General features: G+C 39.0%; 1 protein-coding gene and 1 long non-coding RNA gene across 2 annotated transcripts; one reads left to right on the top strand and one right to left on the bottom strand.

The window, feature by feature from the left end:
• The first annotated feature begins 295 nt into the window (after positions 1 to 295).
• Positions 296 to 3,917, top strand: LOC126876596 (uncharacterized). The gene is made up of 4 exons (XR_007694360.1): positions 296 to 509; positions 647 to 1,293; positions 1,392 to 1,897; positions 3,544 to 3,917. It is a non-coding gene; the product is annotated as an uncharacterized LOC126876596 (long non-coding RNA).
• An 8,595-nt stretch (positions 3,918 to 12,512) lies between these two features.
• On the bottom strand, positions 12,513 to 15,743 carry LOC126876581 (uncharacterized). The gene is made up of 3 exons (XM_050639461.1): positions 14,621 to 15,743; positions 13,457 to 14,173; positions 12,513 to 13,381 (listed from the first exon to the last, which is right to left on the bottom strand). Exons 1-3 carry the CDS (start codon positions 15,741 to 15,743, stop codon positions 12,513 to 12,515), a joined length of 2,709 nt encoding a protein of 902 aa, XP_050495418.1.
• Between the last annotated feature and the right edge of the window lie 989 nt (positions 15,744 to 16,732).

Here is a 16,732-nt window from a genome sequence, read left to right as displayed (position 1 = left end):
GATTTTGGCAGGGAATGGGAGTCGAGTTCGTAGTGAATGCACATTGTGTATACGTGTTTTAGGTGGTTTGTGTGAGTTTGTTGCGGAGATTCGAGACATTTATTTAACCTCTTTATCATATTCGAGCCTGTGCGATATAACCATATCTTAAATGTAATAAGTTTTATTTTTTATTGCAAAGTTCTTGAAATATATAATGCACACAATAAGTGTATAATATTTTATATATATAAATTATATTTAAGAAGTTTGGGATAGTTTAAAGATGAAATAAATTGCTTTTTAAATTTAATCTCTTACTTTCGACGAAATCAAGTTTCTCTGGAATTTGGTGGAGTTTAAGATTTGATATCGGTGTCGTAGGAGTTATGTGACACTTTAAGGTGGAATAAATCTAGCGAGGAGTTTAAGGTGCGGCAAAGGAGCGTGGAATGTTGCAATAGAAATTTATTGCAGTGTTAGTGCATTGGTAGATTGATCAAATTTACGTGTAGCGTGGGTAACCAATGGTAAATATTTTGCAATGTGTATAATTTCTCAGTAATCTGAGGCTTATAAAATCTATTGACAACTAATGGAAATTGTTGATTTAACAGATCAATTTTAAATTCCTCGTTAATCTAAATTTTTTTAATCCTATTTACAGCTAAACCTTACGACGAAAAATTAACGAAGTGGAATAAAAATGGCATTGTGATTCTTCTCGTCGTGTATCGGTGTCACATCAAATTTAAGAGACAGTTTTACTTGCGGATGCTGCGTGTTACGTTGGTGAAGTCGACGAAAGCGTAAAATAGGAGCTCGTCCGAAATACACTAACGCGGAAGGTTAAATTTAACGCAAAAGGCTGAGAAATTAGTTTAGAACTCGAAGTTTCATTGGTACGACGCACTTGAAACGCATTCAAAGAGGTCGGCGACCTCGAAAGGGGATGAACGCAACTGTTTCGTGGGAATTTCTTATTGTGGCTTATTTGGATGAAGCTGCTTTAAAATCAGCGCTGGATTCGTCTGTTTTTTGCCCGGAAATCATAAAATGTTTAGGCCAGGCGACTCCATGTACAGAAAATGTTATGTCCACTTTTTACGTCCGTAGAATTCAACTCTTTACTACTATGCACTTCTTCTCCAAAAAAATATCGCGTTTCAATATTAAAAAAAGTTTCAATAATATACTATCCATTAGAAGAATGATAACATGATAACCTTACAAATTATTAGTATTAACAAATTCTTATTGTCGTATAGAAATGCCAACTATTGCTTCGGTAAAACAAACAAAGGAATTTTACAGGTAAATTTTACAAATTACAAGTCATCTTATAACGCAAAATACGACGTGTAAAATTGTCTCAATTTATTAATAGTATTAATAAATTATTATGATAAAAGATGCAGGAATCTTAGCCTCATGAGAAATTGGAGATGAAAATGAGTGGGAAAAGATTAATCGAGGACACAATAGTATTATTCCAGGAAGTGCTAGTTCTTCCTAGATTCCGGTTACAATGTTCTTAACGCGTGGAAATTAGTCTTGACCAGGAAACATCTATAACGGCATGTATTTTCTGCCGTGATTGTAAATCTGTTTGGAACATGCGGTTTGTCCGTTAATCTAGGCGCTGTTGTTCAATTGAGTCAATATTATTTGTTGGTAGATTAGTGTGTGCAAGAGCGCTCTGTTCATTATTGACCAATTCGAGCACGTATTGGTAAATTTCACACCGGCAATTACGGTGAAATCGTTCGTGGTCGCTGGAAATTAGCAGTATCGTTTGCGGTCGTGAGCTGATTGACACTGCGTGAGCGGGGAATTATGTGAAGCAGCTTTGCTTTGTCGTTTCATGCATTTAATAGGTTTACGGCGGTGGACAGAGTTTGTAAAAAATGAAGACAAGGTAGAAAAAGATTATTTTTCATTTTTTACTATTAGATTATTTTCAAAGTGATCTTTTCAGTGAAATATGATTGACAAAAAATAAGATCTATAATTGAATCATTATAGAAAGTAGAATAATATTGATAATAAAGAAATAAAAATCAATTATAGAATAACATATAATAATAATAATAATAATAATAATAATAATAATAATAATAATAATAATAATAATAATAATAATAATAATAATAATAATAATAATAATAATAATAATAATAATAATAATAATAATAATAATAATAATAATAATAATAATAATAATAATAATAATAATAATAATAATAATAATAATAATAATAATAATAATAATAATAATAATAATAATAATAATAATAATAATAATAATAATAATAATAATAATAATAATAATAATAATAATAATAATAATAATAATAATAATAATAATAATAATAATAATAATAATAATAATAATAATAATAATAATAATAATAATAATAATAATAATAATAATAATAATAATAATAATAATAATAATAATAATAATAATAATAATAATAATAATAATAATAATAATAATAATAATAATAATAATAATGATAATGATAATGATAATGATAATGATAATGATAATGATAATGATAATGATAATGATAATGATAATGATAATGATAATGATAATGATAATGATAATGATAATGATAATGATAATGATAATGATAATGATAATGATAATGATAATGATAATGATAATGATAATGATAATGATAATGATAATGATAATGATAATGATAATGATAATGATAATGATAATGATAATGATAATGATAATGATAATGATAATGATAATGATAATGATAATGATAATGATAATGATAATGATAATGATAATGATAATGATAATGATAATGATAATGATAATGATAATGATAATGATAATGATAATGATAATGATAATGATAATGATAATGATAATGATAATGATAATGATAATGATAATGATAATGATAATGATAATGATAATGATAATGATAATGATAATGATAATGATAATGATAATGATAATGATAATGATAATGATAATGATAATGATAATGATAATGATAATGATAATGATAATGATAATGATAATGATAATGATAATGATAATGATAATGATAATGATAATGATAATGATAATGATAATGATAATGATAATGATAATGATAATGATAATGATAATGATAATGATAATGATAATGATAATGATAATGATAATGATAATGATAATGATAATGATAATGATAATGATAATGATAATGATAATGATAATGATAATGATAATGATAATAATAATGATAATGATAATGATAATGATAATGATAATAATAATAATAATAATAATAATAATAATAATAATAATGTGGATAGACTTTATGTTTACTTTTATATGTATAATGATACTGTTTGATCCTTGAATTAAAGTTAAGATTAACGTTGCGATTATGATTATCCTTTGTCTGACTAAATATATTTGAAGTATCAATTACAGTAGAATTTTTGAAAGATTCTTGGCTGTTAAACAAAAGGCTGGTTCCTTTATATTTCGCTCAATTATCATAGAATCGTGAAACTGACTTTCACTTCAAATTTTGTCTGTTTCAGGAGTAACAAGTACCTGCAAAAATCATCCATCAGCCGGATATGTGCTGTCGGAGGGTTTTTCATTAGCATTCCCGTCTTTCTAACTGGTAAGAACCAATTCCTTCAATTCTGTCAACTTTAACCTTTTGAAAGATACTAGTACTTAAGTTATACGTTTAATTTTTCTTGAATTCAGGCATGAATCTAAAAGATACTGTGAACTATCTCTGAGTGTATGAAATCAGTTTAGAAATCCAATGGAAATAAAGTTAATTTTAACGCCGAATAGTCATTATTTTTCTTAGAAAAATAAAAAATGATCGTCTTTTAGGGAAGTTTTAACAGATTAATTTATAAAGAGCTGAAACAGAATATTCATGTCATGCATGAATACGGCTGGTTGATGGATCGAGATCTAATCTAAAGTTTACGTTGTGTCATGCTAGTTTACACAGCTATCATTCGCTCGATCGATCGTTAAGCTGTTGAACTCGATTCAAGACGGACATTTTGACTCTGTTCAGAAGAAAACTGCGTTTTAATAAATTTGACGGAATAGAAATTTTGATAGACTACAATGTTTTTTTAATTATATCATAAAATTTATTTATTTTTTTTTAATGTCATGTTAGAAACCTCAAATACTGTCCAAAACTTCGAACGTAATCGTTTTAGAAATTTGTAAATTACTTAACGACCAAAAATATTGAATTCTCTATTGTCTGAAGATAGATTCTCTATAATTTAAGTAATTTATTCGTCGAGAATTGATATATAAAGACTTAAATAATAAATTAATTGAAAAATAATTTGCAACTAGTATTGAAAATTTCAATTAAAAGCATATGTATATAGTTTACGCTTCGAGAATTATATGTATTGAGAATATATATTTGCGCTGATTCTTTGTCCCGCTTGTTATGGCATACGTGTTATAATGATCCTCTAACAATGCTTTCAGATATGATATTGTATATATGCATCCAGTTTCATTCGACGCTGGTAATCGTTGCGTCGGTTTTCATAGGCCTTGGCATCGTGTTTTGTGGATGCGCAATGGTCCATAACGTCTTCGTGTGGCAGAGGGTAAGAACATATCGCTATTAAAAAAGAAAACGAACACGTTCAAACACGTCTAAATCATCTTTTATGTGTATTTCACCCGGAAATCATTTTATCGTAAAATTTTGTTTTTCAGAGTTACCATAATTTATCTGGTAGAGTTCATAAAAATTTTTCTGAAATCAATTGCAAGCTTTTAGGAAACCAGGATTTTTCACATTTTTAAGAAGCGTTATAATTATATTGCTGACCTTTATACGTTCGTGCGAAATTGAAAGGTACGCAAATGGCGCAAAATGCATAAAATGCGCTAAAATATACGTATATAAGAAAACAAATCTCGATTAAAATTTTATTTCTTTCATTATGTTCGTAAAACTACAAACTTGTATAAAAATACGCATTCTAGTTATAAGTGTTAAAACATTCGATCTAGTCCTTATCACATTCATGAAAACCTCCATTTAACCATTCGTTGTATCAACAAACATTCATATGCAAAACTTACCACCTACCACATCCTCCGCGTATTAATATAATCCCCTTTTATAAATTATACACTTTAGAGTGGACTGGTTGGGTCAGAGTGATATAAGCTTACAAGTTCTCGAGGAGTTCTACCGAAGTTACATTTACGTTTGCATAATTTCACCGAAAAAGATACTCTGTAGAATGACAGGTTCGTTTGTTTATGTGATCCGCGATCGCAACTATTTCAAGGGGATTTTATAAATAACCATACACACGATATTCAGTGTATTTTCGTATTCTCGTTTATTTTTGGGAGATTTGTAAAACTGTTGAACAAAATAATTGAGTAACGATTATATTTGCTGAGAAAAAGTCTTTTTCTCTGTACCCCTCCTTCTACTTCAAGCATGTAGTATTGACAATAAGATTGACAATGGCTGAAAGTAATCCAAAAGAGTTTTCACCATGGTTATCGGTAACGAAAAAGATTTGAATCATCTTTAATACTTATTCGTAACTAGAATCATTTCAACTAAAATGTAAATTCTTATATTATAACTTTTTTAATTTGTTATGGCCCCTGACTACAACCTAACCTATCATTCTTATTTCGTAGGAGAAGACGAATGCCGTGAAGGCGTTGCAGCAGCTGCAACAGCACCAGAACCAGCACCAGCTACAACAGCAACAACAACTACATGGCCCGTTAACCATCCACCATGCTGGCTGCCCAACGAAAGTCGGGCCCGTGACGAACTAACTAAATACCAGCCACGCAACGCACGGCCGAGCTGCACAGTACCAACACTATCATCACCATCATCATCATCGACATGTGTCAATGTCTCCACCGCCCTTGTTGCTCTCATCGCCAGCTCCGATCGCGGCGACGCACAATCATCTGAACGTGAGCGGACACAGAAACGTGGTTACGCCACCGGATACACCAGCAGATAGATCGCCACCGAGTCCTGGAAATAAGCTAAATAGATCGCAGCATTTGCCACGGGAAGCAACCGGCAGCGTCAGTCCTGGTCTTCCGGCTGCCACATTGGATCTAAGTAGCGCAGCAACCACCAATAGTCCGCATGAATTGTCCACGTTAGTTTAGAAATTTGGTCCGAACATTATATCTTCACATAGGATTGGAGATTAATAGTTGATAGTTAATTTACACATCCATCTTTTTATTTGTAAATTGGGTCGTGGTTTAGAGTTGGTTTGTAAAAATTCGGTCCTAATTGTTAAATGATGAATATTGATTAAGAATAATAGGCATTGATGTACCAATCTTTTTTTAACTTATATACTTGAGCACACGCATTGGAGATTTCACTTTTATTCAGTGAAACAGCAACTTCATTACTCGCTTATTCAATACGGCAATTGCATATATTTCATGGACATTTTAACAATGTTTTGAATAATTTCTAACGGTACAATTGTGATGAAGTGAAAAAAATCGTGATAAGAAACAGAGAGAAAAGTTGCTCGTTAATGAATATTGACCAGAAATAAAGTAATTTCTAAAGAATATCCCGAAGACGTCGTAGATATTACGAAAGGAATGATTAATTTATACCCGCGTGTATCTTGCCATTACCATACTATTATTATTATTATTAATATTGTTAGTAGTACTCGATTACATTATTATTAATGTAATATCGTGATATAATGTGTTTACAAAGAGTGGACAATAGAGATGTTAATCAGACAGAAAAAGACGATTGTTGTTCAACCTGAACTATTCACGCCAAACGTACAGAAAACAGCGCAATCCACACTCTCTCGGCAACGCCACTCGCAACCTCTGTCTCCGCTCAGCTCGCACTCGGCTCCTCGACTCGCACTCTGCTTTTCGACTAACTCTCTGGTCGTTGCCGCATTCTGTTGTCTTTTTCCTAGGCACACCGCACACGTGTTCTGCAGGCGCTCGTGGCCAGGGTCACGTAGGTCTTTTCCACGAAACTATGCACTTGAAAAGACCGATGACACATTGATGGGCCCGACGACGCCTCGGCTCTCGCGACATTGTTCATAGTTCGCCCGATATTTCTTAGGCCTTTCGTCCACGATACTACACTCGGCCATCCTGCAATAACATCTGCCCTCAGATGTTGCCTTCTATTTCGCTGTCATCAGATGCGTCACTTTCGGCGTTTAGGACCCAAGGTTTCATAAAATCGAGGTGTGTGCGGGTCCTTCCTTCGGTACTGCTTCGCACGCTTTCTTCTTTTCTTGTAACTTCGACGATTCTCCTCTTGAGTTGCGGCGATCTTCTTCTTCGCGTCCTCACGTAGCTCGCGACGTTGTTCTTCAAACCTCGCGGCCCCCTCTTCGTCGATCAGCTTTCTAATCTTCGCCTCTTCCCTGACTTGCATTTCGACCCCGACCAGTAGCTGGAAAGGAGTCTTCCCTGTGCTTCTGTTTACGGTGGAATTCAGGTATTTCTGAACCTGGTCGACATGCTGCCCGTTCCCCCTCGGCGCCAGTCTTCGCGGTCTTCGCGCTACCGGTTTGTCGCTTTTCAGAACTATTTTCGCGGTTATCCCGACGTCTCTCTTCTTCTCCGGCCTATACCCTTTAATAATATCCCGAATGGCTTCACGATAATGCGGTTCCTGTACGTGTGTTAGGTCTGTTTCGTCAGTCTGTTCTACTACGTTAATTCTAAACACATCCGACACGTCTTTGTTAGTCTGTTCGTCAAGCCGCAAGAAAGTCACTTCGCCCCGTTTAACCCGTAACTCTACCTGATCCAGAAAATCAGTGCCTAACAACAGGCCGTGCTTCGTCAATATTTTGTTTGAAACAACGTGCAAAGTGATTGGCAGTTTACACCCATCAACCGTCATTACCTTAGTGAATTCACCCCAGGTCTCATTGCCAGCGGAACCAAAACCGTCGAACTTAAACTTGCATTTACCTAGCGGTGGTGACCCTAACCTCGCATACTCGTCTGATCGGATGAACGTGAGATCACTACCCGTATCCACTAATGCCACAAACCTACAGTCATCTATCGCCACTTCTTTCACATACTTCCCTTTTTCGGATCTTGACACTACGCAAGTCTCTTTCGGTCGTGCCGTACACCTCGCTGCAATATGTCCAAATCCGCTGCACTCGAAACACCTAACACCTTCTCCCCTCTCCGGACACTTAACACTTAGATGATCCTCACTATCGCAAATGAAGCATCTTCTTTTCTTCATTGCATCTACAGATTGACTGGGCTTCCCGTTCTTCTGGGCTTTAGCCGGCTTCACAATCGACTTTGCTCTGCGACTCTTCTGTTCTTCGTACATCACTAACCTCTTCCTCAACTCTTTGATTGACGTAGCGCCGTACAATATAGCCTTATTGTTCTCGTCGTCTATTATTCCGTCCACTATGTATTCCACCTTTGCTTCCTCCTCCATGTCCACATGGCTGGCTATTTCGAGCATGCGGTACATGTAGGCCAAACATGCTTCATCACTCTCCTTTTTTGTTTCTTCAAGTTTCTGATGTACTTGCCTACTGTTGACTTTCCTCGAAAATTCTTTCACTAGCCCCCTCTTCAACTCATGCCAAGTCCTGGCATGACACTCGAAGCTCGCGAATATTTTCGCTGATCCCTTCAGCAGCTTCCTGGCGTAGACTGCCTTCTGCCCATCCGACCACATGCACGTATCAGCGACTTCCTCGAACGACTCGAACCATCGTTCGACATTTTCACCTTTGTCGCCACTAAACGACTCTAATGCATCTTCGACGTCTCTAAAACTCAGTGTCGAACCAACGCATGCCCTTCGACAACATTCGTCACGGTCCTGATACACCCTTCGCGTATCTCTCTTGTATCCTCTTGCGTTTTTCTTGTCATCTTCATCCTCACTTTCGTCGTCGCTTTCTTCTTCCGACGATATGTCGTTACCATCCATGGCCGCTTGTAGCCGTGCGCGTAATTCTACTTTTCTTCCCGTCGTTTTTAAACCCAAACTAGCGAGGCGCTCCTTCAACTCCTTCGTATTCATTTTCTCAACATCTTCATCTTCGTTACAATCACGCTCAGCTCTCTGTACGTTTCCTAGATCTCGTTGACCGGTTAGCTCTTCACCGCCCGTCGATCCCTTAGGACACGATTGTCCAGCCCTACACGCCCGATTCAGCCTTGCAATCAGCACTGACCTCGCACCCGATATAGGGAGGTTCATTCGCGCGAGCTTACTCCTCAGCTCCTCCATCGTCGAACCCTCTTCACCCGACAATCGCTCGTCCCCGACGTTTGCCATTTTTCACACTACACAAACTTAAACCGTCGACGATATCGTCTTTTACTGCACCGCGCACCGGTAAATTCACAACTAGCTCGAATAGCTCTGTTAAACCGTTTCGTTTTCTGTCTTGTCCAATCCCGGCTGAGCCCCCAAAAATATGTAATATCGTGATATAATGTGTTTACAAAGAGTGGACAATAGAGATGTTAATCAGACTGAAAAAGACGATTGTTGTTCAACCTGAACTATTCACGCCAAACGTACAGAAAACAGCGCAATCCACACTCTCTCGGCAACGCCACTCGCAACCTCTGTCTCCGCTCAGCTCGCACTCGGCTCCTCGACTCGCACTCTGCTTTTCGACTAACTCTCTGGTCGTTGCCGCATTCTGTTGTCTTTTTCCTAGGCACACCGCACACGTGTTCTGCAGGCGCTCGTGGCCAGGGTCACGTAGGTCTTTTCCACGAAACTATGCACTTGAAAAGACCGATGACACATTGATGGGCCCGACGACGCCTCGGCTCTCGCGACATTGTTCATAGTTCGCCCGATATTTCTTAGGCCTTTCGTCCACGATACTACATTAATATTAATATTATTGCCTTATTATTATTAATGTTATGGAACCTCTAGTCCTAGGTTACTTTCGCTGCCACGAAAGGATAAGATTTTCGAATTTTTTACTATTACGTGTAATTCCAGTTTTCCTGTTGCGCATGCGCAGTAGAAAGAAAGTTAGCGGAACTCAAATCTCGAACTATAGAGAGTTGAAAAGTAGTAAAAGTAAAAAAGCACGAATAACATTTGTATTTGTGCTGGATTAAGTTTGATAATTGAAAATTGAGTTTGATGATAACATTTTTTTCGTATTCGCTTTGGTAAATATTAGTTTTATTTAAAATTGAACAAAGCATTTTATGTTTTTCAAATACGGTACATAATCGTAATATCGAATTTTGTAAACTGATAGTAAGAAACTCTATAATTCGAGACTGAAACTTTGATCAAGTTCACATTGAACGTAAACTGACTTAATTTTGTTATTTAAGCGTGTATACTATACGTGTTTGTTCCTTCTTCTCTTGTGCGCAGGCTATAGCTTAATTACTTCCAATAAACGCAGTTATATCGAATCAATGACCGATACAAATTTAGATATTAGGAATATTTAAACAAGAGATTAAAAACTAAAAAGTATTGTTTTTATACTGCATGTGTGTTACGCCGGGCGACTCTCTGCCTGGCCCAGGTCACACACCGCGGGCCAGACGGACATCAGATGTCCGCTCTTCCGTACGGCGTACCCTCAATAGCCTTAAGCACCCGTCATAAACCCGAGTCACTTGCCTGCTAAGGTCCTTCAAACCAAACAAACATCTGTTTCCGAAGAATTTCTAAAGACTATGTCTACCACGGAGGGACAAGGGAAAGTTAGTTTTTCTCACGTACGCTGCAACTTTCCTCCCACTAACCACTTTCCCTCGAGGGCGGATAAGACCCTTCGTTTAACCAATTAACATTAAGCCTATTTCCCTCACTCTCTTAACTAACATCGGCACCAACAAATCCGATGGTCCCGTGCGCTAGACACACCCATCATTAGCTTTCCTCCGACACAGCATCGTCACTCAACTTCACTTCTTCTACATCGTTGGAAAAGTCAACTACTAAGTATACCGCTAATGCCCATCGGGGCAGTCTAAGCATAACGCGAAAGTCGGTCTCGGTATTGTCGAGCATACATTTCCTCTCCTAAATATCTTATAGTGCTACGTCCACTAATACACTAAATCTAATTATAAGAGCCCTGCTCTAACGTACATATATATCTTATCTTCGTGCAATAAGTGATTATCTATCTATCTATGCTCATCAGTGTAACCTAAGTGTTGGAAATATATAATTTATAATTCTGTGAATCACAGTGTTATACAACCTCAATCACCCCTATTATCTCAACGGAAATCAGGGGATCGATCAATTCGTGGTGTCGATTGTTATAATCGTAACGGGGATTTACGACCCCCGTTGACGTCTCTTCTAACGACTACGTCTCCCCGCGATTGGTCGAATAAACAATATGTACATATGCAATATGAACGACAGTTTGTGTAATAATATGTACCTCTCTTCTTAGTTTACTTTTGTATATTTTGCGACAGTTGATATTAATTTTATGAGGAACGTACTTACACTTTATCTTTGTAACTAAATGTGAAATGAAAGAAAAGAAATGACATGAGAAAAGGAAATTCGATGTATGAGTATATACGAATTGACGGAATTAAAATTTAACGCTATATTTAAATAGAAGACGTGAAATATCTTGTCATCTTAAAATAACTTGATCATTCCTATTCTTTTACATAAAAACACTTTTCGACTGTAACTTAAGAAACATGTCTGCTAACGTGAAACGTGCCAGAAAAAATTAACAACTTCCATTAAATTGGCAAATTTCTCATTAATATCGTAAAACTCGCGTTTACAAAGATCAGATCAATGTACATAATATACAAAACAAATGCAGAATATATAAATATAGCACATACGTTCTGAATTATATTCGAATTGGGCAGGGTAACCAAGTGAAAATATGTAAATTTCACGATGTGTAATGTACACTTTATCGAACTTGTAAGTAGTGTAGAAATAGAATATTTTACACGTAACAAAATATACAAACGACAATGCACAAGTTAAATTATTTGTTAGATCCATGTATAACAAGCATAGTACAAAAGTGTTTTAGCTTTATGTACTGGTAATTATGAGAAGTACCAACTTAATAGATGTATTTGGTATGTACCTAGTTAAGAAAATAATAAATTATTCTGAACAGATAAAGCGTTTAGTAGCTTGTGAAGTATGAATTTTCGAAAACGTAAGTATTTTATATCTAAGTAGTTAAGAAACGCGAGCAAGGGAAATCAAACAAAGGAACAAAGTTTTTTTGTTTAAAAATATTTAATTTGTTGTTCTATTATCCGAGGTTAGAAGCGATAATGTACAAAATCTGAATAAATAAGATTCTTCAATATTATTGAATTTTAATTCTAGGGTAAAGTAATATATCCGCATATTTTATTTATATACAATATGTATAAATAATGATGTGATTTGACTAATTTTGTTGAAAGAATATTTGTACTTTTTACGTAAAACTTCAGTCTTTTACAAACTTTCTTGTAATTAATAAACCTTCAATGTCCAGACTTGTTGCAAAATCATTTTTGCTCGAACGATTACCGGCGCGAGCAATCCTAGTGGATCATAGATTTGTGCGATGACTGAGCTGATTGATCGCTTTGTGATTCGGGAAGTGTCACTGTTCGTCTTGACCGAATATAGTATGGTATCGTCGGCTGAATCCCAAAAGACGCCGAGTGTTTTTAACGTGGATGACTCACCGAGATGTAATTTCTGGTTGGTGTCTTCCTCAGGTAGCCCTCGCAGCAGATCCCGATCGTTTGATGCCCATTTGCGGATATTTAGACCGGCTAGCTTAAGTAATTTCGTGAGATCATTCCTGACTGATAGGGCTTCGTCCTTCGTATCGGCTCCGGTCAACGCATCGTCGACATAGAAGTCTCGCCGTAGGATCTGCGCTGCTCTCGGAAATCGAGGTCCCTCGTCTTCTGCCAACTGTTTGAGACATCGGATGGCCAGATACGGGGCTGCGGATAGACCGAACGTTACGGTGTTGAGTCGGTAAGTTTCGATCTCTCCGTTGTCGGCACGCCACAGAATCTTTTGATAAGGACGATCTTCTGGACGTAGGATGAATTGACGGTACATTTTCTCGATGTCGCCGGTAAGGACATATTGAAATGACCGGAATCTCAATAGGATGTTTCTCGGGTCTTCTTGTAATTTCGGACCCGTATGAAGGGCGTCGTTTAGAGACATTCCCGTGGTACTTGAAGCTGAGCCGTCGAACACAACCCGTAGCTTGGTGGTGTCGCTCGATTCCTTGATCACGCCGTGATGTGGTAAATAATATCCGTGGTCGGTGGCGTGATCCGTGTTGATCTTCGTCATGTGACCCAAGTCTAAATATTCTTGAATCACAGCACATTACGCGGTTTCATATTGTTTGTCGCGTTGGAATCGGCGATGAAGAGAGGCGAGCCTGCTCATTGCAGTGGCCTTCGATGACCCTAGTGAGGAAAGCTTTTCGTTGAATGGTAATGCAACGATGTATCTGCCTTCCTTGGTTCGTCGGACATGGTTTCGGAAATGTTCTTCACATAATCGTTCAGATTCCGAAAGATGAGTAGTGGCCGGTCCCTCGCCGATCTCCCAAAACCGTGCGAGGTCCTCTTGCAGAGCCGTTGTGGTTGCGTGGAACGTATTTATCGCGGTTTGGGACGTGGGACTCCCCCCGATTACCCAGCCGAATCGTGTTTTTTGTAGACGTAGTTCAGGTTCGCCTGGTTGCGCCAGATTGACCTGCCCGATGCACAGCGACGCAAATGTTGATCCGGTACTAAGTAAGACATCGATCGGGTCTGGGCAATGGAATTGTGGATCGGCTAGTTGAATATTTCTGGGTAATCCCAGACTCGAGGGGTCGATGGGCTCGCTTGGTATGAAGGTCGATATGGCCGGGATAACAAGAAATCTCAATGTTTTCTTATACTTGCCGTCCGTCGACGTGATTGTGGCCGTGGTGAATCGTTTTGCCGTGGTGCTCAAATTGTCGAGGGCTCCGATCTGGATCGCACATCTCCTTTGCTTTATACCGAGGGAATTCGCGAGCTTGTCGGTCATGAAGTTCATGCTCGACCCAGTGTCGAGTAAGGCTCGGACTCGGATTGGTTGTGCCTGTTTGTTCAAAACCTTGATCTGTGCTGTGGCCAACAGATCATGATGCAGAGGGGTGTGGGCAGATGTGTTTGTTAGTCCGATCCCCCTTGCTGTCGTAGTCTCGGATAGTCAGTTTTGCCCCGGTTGGTACTTGGACGAGGAGGTTGGGGTGGTGTTCTGGATCCGGGCTGAGCGTGACTCGTACGAGGCATGCTCTTTCGTGCCTCTTGGAGCCGAAGATGTATGCTTCTGTGAAGTGTCGGATGTTCGCCTCGACTTGTGGGACGACCGCGACTTCGATGATCCCGATGGTGATTGTTCGGTGGAGGCTCGCTTGTGTGATGAACGACTGCCCGACGACCGACCGCTCGATGCGCGACTGCCCGACGACCGACCGCTCGATGAGCGACTGTCCGACGACCGTGAGTCTACCTGGGTTTGTTCGCGGTGTAGATAAGTATGGTGTCGGTGACCGCAGATACGACACGAACCCGATGTACACTGTGTCGGCGAATGTCCTGTGCCTAGGCAATTTATACACAACGATGCCTTCTTCACGATCTGAAAACGTTTGGTCGCTGATTTGGCCTTGAAGATTTTGCAGTGTCTGATCTCGTGAGGTCCGTTGCAGGTCGGACACACCACCGTTCTGCTGGTTGTAGCAAGGGTTCGCCCATGCGGTATGGTTGTTCGCTGACTGTGGTGTTTGTGGGTTGACCCTTTTGATTCCTTCTCTTTAGAGAGGAATTGAGTCCCGTTCGCCCGTGTTTTGAGAAAGTCTATCAGATGCTGATAGGATGGCACCTTTTGGCGGGGCAGTGTGCGTTGCCATTTACGCAGGCTGGACGAGGGCAACTTCGACGCGATCAATTCGATCATCGCTATGTTTGATGTGACGGGCTCTTTTAGGTGTTCGAGCGCCTTTAGATTTACGCTGATGGTTTCCAACAAATCCTCTAGGGCTTCTGGAGTTTCCTTTTTGATTTCCGGATAGTTGCGCATCAAATTCCAATGGCGCATGCAGATTTGGAGGGGGCAATTGAACTTGTCCTTCAGTGTGTCAAGCGCGATGGAATAGTTGGCCTCTGTGAGTTCTAATGACTGGATACTCTGTGCGGCCCGTCCAGTTATAGATGAGCGTAGATGCTGGAACTTTTGGACATTCGTCAAACCTTCGTTACGGTCCACTATGGATGAGAACGTGTCGTAGAAATAGGTCCAGTTCTCGAGGGCACCGTCGAATTGGGGCACGCGGACCTCTGGAACGGTGGTCGGCTCTGGTTTCCGGCATGTCTCACCTATTTTTGTAGTCGACGGGGTTGTTGCTGATATTTGCTCAAAGAGACCTAGGAACCGCATGTCAAGCTCCCGATACTCTTGCGATAACGAATCTACACGCGCATCTTCCCCCTCATCTAACACATCTAACTCTTCTTGAACTTCGAGTATCCTCCTCCAAAGCTCATCGAACGAGCTGCGGCAAGATGTTAGGAAGATTCTGTTTGCCTTCCCAGGCGCTTCGTATTCATCGAGTTCGCGCCTTATGGTTGCAAGTCGACGGGCTAGGGCGCCTCGTCTCCGCCGTAACGTGCTGATTGGTTCAGCTTGGGCCATATTTGATTTTAATAATATGAACGATCTTACCTTGATCGAATGGACGTTGATCTGGGATTCGGTTGATAATCGTTACGATGCGGCGTGGGCTCGTGTAGATGCTGAGCGACGGAGGTGCTTCTCTCCGATGGCGGTTCCCTTGATCAGTTGGCTAAGTGGTTGGAACTTGGATTTCACGCGACACTGTATAGTCACTGGTCAGTGCACTTTTTAGCGGCACGAAATCCGGCTCGAAGGACCTTGTAAATTTCGACCAATTGCGGGGAGACGTAATCGCGAGGAGAGACGTCAACGGGGGTCGTAAATCCTCGTTACGATTATAACAATCGACACCACGAATTGATCGATCCCCTGATTTCCGTTGAGATAATAAGGGGTGATTGAGTTTGTATAACACTGTGATTCACAGAATTATAAATTATATATTTCCAACACTTAGATTACACTGACGTAGAGAAATAAATAATTAACAACTTGTCGCACGAAGATGCGGTAGATATGTACGCTAGAGCAGGGCTCTTATAATGGAAATTAATGTATTAATGGACTTAGCACTATGATATTTTTAGGAGAGAAGATGTATGTTCGACAACACCGAGAACCGACAAAAGATTTGCGTGAAGTATGCGACTCTCGCGCTATGTGTAGACTGCCGCGTTAGGCGTTAGTTTTTAGACTGTCTGTCGCTCTTTTTTTTAATACGGAAGAAAAGTTCGGTGTGGGTGTGCCCCTGTGCCTAAAGAACGCGGATTCGTTGGTCCCACTTTCGTTAGGAAAAGTGAGGGTAACGAACCGCGGTGTCGATTGGTCATGACCTGCACTACTGCTCGAAGGGATGAGTAGGGAGTCTCCTACCATCGTGGTGAATAGATGACTGTGTGCGTGAGAAAAACCTAGCTTGTTTTATTACAGGGCTATTCGGATTTTCCTAATGGGTGCATACCCGCTTTCTCCGTGTTTTAAGTGCGACTAATAAACCCAAGGACCTC

The sequence above is a fragment of the Bombus huntii genome, unplaced genomic scaffold (assembly GCF_024542735.1).
Source record: "Bombus huntii isolate Logan2020A unplaced genomic scaffold, iyBomHunt1.1 ctg00000084.1, whole genome shotgun sequence".
NCBI classification, from domain to species: Eukaryota; Metazoa; Arthropoda; class Insecta; order Hymenoptera; family Apidae; genus Bombus; species Bombus huntii.
The sequence above is the reverse complement of the archived record's forward strand: the minus strand, read 5'-3'. Positions and strand labels throughout refer to the sequence as shown.

Excerpts from the sequence above, each read along its gene's own strand:
- LOC126876581 (XM_050639461.1), bottom strand. The coding sequence starts at position 15,743 with ATGGCCCAAGCTGAACCAATCAGCACGTTACGGCGGAGACGAGGCGCC. Across the intron at positions 14,174-14,620 it reads GCCGACACAGTGTACATCGG|CACAGATCAAGGTTTTGAAC; the intron begins GTTCGTGTCGTA and ends TGTTGGCCACAG. Across the intron at positions 13,382-13,456 it reads ATCGAAGGCCACTGCAATGA|AATATTTAGACTTGGGTCAC; the intron begins GCAGGCTCGCCT and ends CTGTGATTCAAG.